General features: G+C 56.7%; 1 protein-coding gene across 1 annotated transcript; it reads right to left on the minus strand.

Annotated features, from left to right (window-relative positions):
- Positions 1–1,731: 1,731 nt before the first annotated feature.
- On the minus strand, positions 1,732–6,337 carry LOC104526610 (proline-rich protein 29). The gene is made up of 6 exons (XM_029085480.1): positions 6,260–6,337; positions 5,372–5,498; positions 3,486–3,601; positions 2,213–2,388; positions 1,943–2,010; positions 1,732–1,763 (listed from the first exon to the last, which is right to left on the minus strand). The coding sequence occupies exons 1-6, from the start codon at positions 6,335–6,337 to the stop codon at positions 1,732–1,734; spliced, it is 597 nt and encodes a 198-aa protein (XP_028941313.1).
- Between the last annotated feature and the right edge of the window lie 309 nt (positions 6,338–6,646).

The raw sequence follows: 6,646 nt of genomic DNA on the forward strand, positions 1-6,646 counted from the left end.
ATCTGCCTGTGCCAGAGCACAGCTCAGTTCTGGGCTCAGGGGGGATGAGCTCTCCTTTCCATATGGACCCCAGAAGACAGACAGGGCAGTTCTCATGCCCAATAAGGGTGGAAGGAGGGGATTTAAGGTGCAACTGCCTGGGCACCATCTTTCTGCATGCTCTGAGCTCCGGGTGACCACCAGCCCTGATGCCTCCTGCTAGAAGCTCTGCTCTTAAGGCAAAGCCTCCTGATAACTGGCCTGTAACGTCACTGGGGTGAGCACAGGGCTGTCACCCCAAGTTCACAGTTCTTACAGAATCCCAGAATGGCCTCAAATGGAAAAGACCTTTAAGATCATTGAGTCCCATCATGAACCCAACACTGACCAGTCCCCGACTAACCCATGTCCCTCAGCACTATGTCTACACGACTCTTCAATCCCTCCAGGGATGGGGACTCCACCACTGCCCTGGGCAACCCCTTCCAATGCCTCAGAACCCTTGCAGCAAAGAAATTCTTCCTCACATCCCATCTCAACTGCCCTGGGCTCAACTGGAGCCCATTTCCTCTTGTCCTGTCCCTTGGGCCTTGGTTGAACAGACCCACCCCCACCTCTCTCCACCCTCCTCCAAGGGACTTGCACAGAGCCACAAGGTCTCCCCTCAGCCTCCTTTTCTCCAGGCTCAACAACCCCAGTTCCCTCAGCCACAAGGGAACTCAGCACACTTGTGCTCCAGACCCTTCCCCAGCTCCGTTCCCTTCTCTGGACACGCTCCAGCACCTCCATGTCCTTCTTGGAGTCAGGGGCCCAACACTGAACCCAGCACTCGAGCTGCAGCCTCACCCGTGCCCAGTTCAGGCGGACAATCACTGCCCTGGTCCTACTGGCCACACCCTTCCTGATACAGGCCAGGATGCTGTTGGCCTTCCTGGCCACCTGGGCTCACTGCTGGCTCACATTCAATAGGGTTGGGGAGGCAGTAGAGGCAGGGGACAGCTTCCAGCACCCAAAATGCATCTGTCCCTTTTTTTCCCAGAGAGCAGAAGGGACACTGAGTCCCAGGGGACCCCACACTCACCCATCCTGCAACTCCCTTATCAGGCTGCTGCCCTGACCACATCCCCACCAGGAACAAGCTGTAGGTCAGATCCAGGAGCATCCCACTCCCAGATTTCCCAGCATCAGACACTCATTTACACCCCTAATATTGGGTGCAAGGGGCTGACGCCCCCCCCCTCAGCTTGGAGGTAGCCCTACACTCAGGCACGAATCCAGCAGGCTGAGTAATTACAGATGCTTAATTAGTGACAGCAGGGCGCTTTGTTAACAAAGCAAATTAATTACAGGCAATGTGCTGCATTGAGATCTGAAGGGACTAATGAAGATCAGGACCACCTGGGCTGGTGTTACCCACCCCTCCACCCGTGGGGACACAGCACAGCTTGTGCTGCAGAGTCCTCAGGGCTTGGCAGAGACACATTGTCCAGCCAGGACTGGGATGTCACGCCTAACTCGCTGGGGACAAGCCCTCTGCAGAACCTGGAGATAAAGCCTGTCCATGTTTGGGGTCTTGCTGTCACCTTGGGTTGGTGACAGGCTTTGTGACATCCCCTGCATTGGGGTGGTTTGCAGGGAGGAAGCCACCCTGAAACTATGGGTATCCTGGAGCACCCATGCTCAGCACCTGCAGGATCTTCTGGGGTTGAGGGCTGGGACGTGCAGGAGAAACCACCTTGGGAAGCCTGGAGCTCACAGCCTCTCCTTCACTACGTCGTAGTACTCTGTGGAGAGAAAAGGGGACCTGGAGGATGCGCAAGGGCCACCCCTGGGATCTGATGGATGGATGGATGGAGGGAACAGGGAGGGTTCAGCCTTTGACTGGGGACTTCCCAGTTGATGCACACTTGAGGACGAGATATTCCCTGTTGAAGGGAATCCCATGTTCTCTTCATGTCCTTACCTGATGCTGGTGGGACATCAGCTCCCACGGTCCCTGTAGCACTGGGGGGTGGAGGGGGGGGCACTGCACTGCTGCAGAGGAACAAGGACGGGAGTAAGTGCCAGCCTGGCATTGTCCCTTGTGTCCCAGCTTGCGCTGGAGGTCCTGTTACACCAGGGGCTGCAGGGACAGGCACTGTGCTGGGGGGCACAATGTGGCACCCTCCTTACACCTCCTCATCCTCAGCACCCTCCTTACTCACACCTCATCCTCAGCACCCTCCTTACTCACACCTCCTCATCCTCAGCTAATGAGCCCGTGCCCAGGTACCGCACAGCTGTTTGTCCCCGATCCTGTGCCAGGGCTGGCCACACCAGGACAGGAGCAGGACCAGGGTAGGGGACATAGTGATGGTGAAACACCACAGCCTCCTCTTCCTCTTCAGTCTGCAAAGGCACCGCTGTTGCCTGTGGGGAGGAACAAAAGGCAGAGCTGTGCTGGGCCTCTTTTGGACGCTGTCTCCCCAGGACACCACTCCCCAAAGCACCAGTGACAGAGTTCCATGGAGCCGCCTTGGCTGTGATGCCACCAGCAGAGCGTGGCTCTCCCAGGGTCCAGCTGGGTGGGACTGATCCCACACAAAGCCCCGTGGTCAACCAGCGTGGGAACCCAGCTGCTGGGGACATGGGGAGGTGGCAGCCCCACAGATGGGACCTGAAAACCCTCTGGGAATAGCCCGTTTGATCCATCCACTGAGATGTAACAGGCAGGGTCCAGTCTTGGCCAGTATGGTGAACTGGTGGGCACTGGGTGGGCAGCACAGGAGGGTGCATGCCTGGAGATGCCAGCTGGCAGAGAGCAAGGCAGCTGCCTGCAGCCCTGTTCTCACCCCCGCTGAGGAAGCAGCATTTGTTTCCCCCCGTGGAGATGAAATGTTTCATGTGATTTTGGTTCCAAATGAACTTTTAAATGAAAGCCCTCGCAGCACCATCCTGCCCAATGAAGGGTGCTCAGCCCAGCGCTGCAGCCTCCCCTCCCCACAGCACACAGGGAGGGTCCTGGCTCTGCTGCCTGCAGCCCTGTTCTCACCCCCGCTGAGGAAGCAGCATTTGTTTCCCCCCGTGGAGATGAAATGTTTCATGTGATTTTGGTTCCAAATGAACTTTTAAATGAAAGCCCTCGCAGCACCATCCTGCCCAATGAAGGGTGCTCAGCCCAGCGCTGCAGCCTCCCCTCCCCACAGCACACAGGGAGGGTCCTGGCTCTTCCCAGCTGGACTAAATCACCTCCCAGCAGCCTGGATGTGATCTGTGCTGAGGGTCAAACCAGAACAAAGAGCCCCAAAACCCCAAAGGGCTGCAAAGCCTGGACTGAGCTGAGCTGAGACCACCCAGCTTCTGTGCCTGGAGGGGTACCATGCTGTGCCAAAGCAGGACTCGCTCTCCTGAGCAGCTCTGGAAAGGTCCCTTTGCCCATTTCTTTTGTCCTCTTGGTCCACTTTGGTCCACTTTGGTCCACTTTGGTGCTATGGTCCCTTTGTCCACCCAGCATCCCTGCCCCTTACCTGGCCAGCAGCTGGGGATGGCCCGAACCCGAAGGACATCAGTGCTGACAGAGCCAGGCTGTTCATCACCACCTGATGCATTTGGGAGTTTTGAATCATCATCAACTCGATTAAATCTGCCAGAGAGTGAGGAGCTCTGCATCAGGGAGAGATTAGAGCAAGGGCAGGAGAAACACAGCCATGGGATGAGTACCTGGGATGGGGTGGCACCAAGGCTTGTCCTTATGCCCAAGTGATGGGAGCTGAGCCAAACTCGGCCCCCCCATCCCACTTTGCAAGGCCCATGTGGTGCTTAAAAATTATTTTGCTTGGATAAAGCTTTCAAATAGCCACATTTCAGTCTTTTCTTATTTGCAAATGTGATTAAACATCTGCTCTGGCTTGCTGAAGGCTGCTCACAAAAGGTGATTAGTGGTGCTGGAGGCATCAGACTTTCCACCCATTTGGAGGAGAATTGCCATGGTCCTGGCAGTGCTCGGTGGCTTGGCAAGCTTCTGCCTTGGCACCAGGCAGCAGAGCCAGTGTCCTCGGGGTGGCATCACATGGAGAACACGCCAGGGTCAGCTCAGCTTTACACCACGTCACACACAGGGGAGAAAACCCCCGGGGGGGGAGCTGGGGCTGGAGCATGGGGGCTGATCCCATCTCCATTCCCAGGAGCACCTATGGAACTGCATCCCAGAGAGGAGCAAACTGGGGATGCTCGGTGCCTCCCCAGCCCCTGCCTGGCTCCATACGAGGAGCTGGGATCAGAGTGGTCATGCACGTACAGGTGAGCATCTCAGTACCCCTGGCTGGATGCCCAAGCTGCAGTGTGGCTGCTGAGGGCAATCTGGATGCAGAAGCACGATGTCTGGCTCTGCATCCCCATTAAAACATCATCCCCATTAAAACATTCCCATTGGCTGCAGGCAATGGAGTTCCCCTGCAAGATGCCTGTAAACCCTCTGAGATCCTGACCAGCCCTGTGGATGAGATCCATGAGCCCCCGTTATCTGGATCCCTGGGGGAAAAGGGAGTTTGGACATCCCCAGGTCCCACATGCCAGATCCCGAGATGTTTTCCTGGCTGCAGGGATGGGCTCCCAGGGTATCCATGAAGTAGCCAACCCTCCAGTGAGGAGCATCACAGCACAACCCGGGAGGTGGCCGGAGCTGGAGCTGGAGTGGCGAGGAGGGAGTGGGCCAGCAGCCAGGCATTGAACCAGGAGGAGAAAGCAGGGGAAGGGCTGGTGGCTCTTAATTGATCTCACCCATCTCACTGGAAAAACATCCAGTCCCCACCACAGAGCTGCCAGGGGCCGGGCTGGGGGCTCCATTTTCCTCCCACAACAATTTTGAGGGTGACCTTTCCTCTGTGTATGTTTAAAGACAGCTCAACCTTCTCCCCGTCACCCATGGCAGGTCCTTGGGACCACAAGCCCCCTCCTCACCTTTGCTGTCTGCTCCCCCAGCCCAGATTGCTGGACCCTGGGTTGCACAATGTTGGGTGAAGACCCTCTAGTTGGTCTTTGCTCCTGCCTCCGCATCCCACGGGCTCTGGGGCTGGCACATCTCTCCCTCCAATCCCACCTGGCATGATCCTGTATCACCCCAACTTTCCCTGGTGCTGCTCCCCACACCCATATGAAATGGGGTTTTGGAGAACAAAGAGAGATAGATTTCAAAAACCAACCCAAAACCATTCCCAGGAGCATCCTGGTGTGGCCAAAACCAGACTCCAAGGTTGGTAAAACCACCAAAAAACTGCATCCCATGGGGTAAAGCAACCATCAAAGCATGGTGTGACCAGCCTGTCCATCATCCTGAAGAGGCTGGGGAAAAAAAGAAGAGGATGAAGTTAAGCTGGTTTTCACGCTGACCTCTACAATATCTACTGTCACGCACCTCCCCGGACGTGTGGGGGTCCGGCGGGGGGGACCAGGGCAGCCACGGTCCTGGGAAGCTGCTGGAGGATCATCGCTGGCTGCTGGGACACCGGCACAGCCCCATGGGGAGATGGCTGGGGTTGGAGCTGAAAGGCAGGAGGGGAAGGAGAACCCCAGGGATGTCCCAGTCCTGCTTTAATTGTGTCCTGTTAGTGTGACAGTGGAGGAGGAGAGGGGAGAGGAGCTGGTGGCAGGAGTGACCCTTCTCCCTGGCCCTGGGGGGAGCAGGATGGGAGCCTTGGAGGAGTGGGTGGTTTGCACTGACCCCCATCTTTCCAGGGGTGCCTGGATGAATTGTACTCCTAGCAAGTCCCAACCCCTGGGGACATGTCCCCATGCAGAAGTGACCTTCTCCAGGGTCTGCAGGGAGCAGGGAGGCATTTTGCAAAGAGCAGCTTTAGAATCACAGAACCCCAGACTGGTTTGGGTGGGAAGGGACCTTAAAGCTCATCCAGTCCCAACCCCCCTGCCAGCAGCAGGGACACCTTCCACTAGACCAGGTTGCTCAAAGCCTCATCCAGCCTGGCCTTCAACACTTCCAGGGAGGAGCAGCCACAGCTTCTCTGGCCAACCTGGGACACTGTCTCACCACCTTCACACCAAAGAATTTACTTTCAGTAAAGAATTTACTTTGCTGCCTCAGACCCCAGTGCCCACCCAAAACCCCAACCCCATCCCATCTCAGGACATGGTTTAGTGGGCCATGGTGGTGTTGGGTTGATGTTTGGACCTGATGATCTTGGAGATCTTTTCCAACCTTAATGATTCTGTGATTTTTCTTTCCCCTACCCTCCTGAGCCCTGATTGTCCCACAAATCCAGAGACAGAGCTGCTCTCCAGGGCTTACCTCGTGCGGGATGATGTAGGTCCCTGCTGGGGTGTCCCCCCAGACCCCATGGTTGTCCCCTGCTGCCCCCACCTCCATGGCTGGGACAGGTACAAGGGCGCTGGGGCGAGCAGAGCTGCAGCAGGACTCGTTGCTATAGTTGCTGGGGCTCAACAAACCCTCCCCAGAGGATTGACCAGTAAAGGAGTGTTCCTGGACTGGTTTTCCCTGTGGTGTATCCCCAGAGTAGCCCCTCCACTGCAAAAGGCTGTGGGGCAGGGGTGGCTCGTGCCCCCCTGATGGTATTTCTGAGCCTGAAAGAAATCCTTCCTCACAGGGGAGCAAGCTGGGAGCAGGGGACTGTGGGTTTATCCAAGCCCTGCTACTGGTCCCAGTAGCAGAGGAGAC

This window comes from Antrostomus carolinensis, unplaced genomic scaffold, assembly GCF_000700745.2.
Source record: "Antrostomus carolinensis isolate BGI_N321 unplaced genomic scaffold, ASM70074v2 scaffold40316, whole genome shotgun sequence".
Taxonomy (NCBI): Eukaryota; Metazoa; Chordata; class Aves; order Caprimulgiformes; family Caprimulgidae; genus Antrostomus; species Antrostomus carolinensis.

Bases quoted from the DNA above. Each gene is read 5' to 3' on its own strand.
- LOC104526610 (XM_029085480.1), bottom strand. From the start codon at position 6,337: ATGGAGGTGGGGGCAGCAGGGGACAACCATGGGGTCTGGGGGGACACC. The intron at 3,602-5,371 runs GTGCGTGACAGT...ACTCTCTGGCAG, and splicing joins ACCCCCACACGTCCGGGGAG to ATTTAATCGAGTTGATGATG. The intron at 2,011-2,212 runs GTGAGTAAGGAG...CCTCTGCAGCAG, and splicing joins TTAGCTGAGGATGAGGAGGT to TGCAGTGCCCCCCCCTCCAC.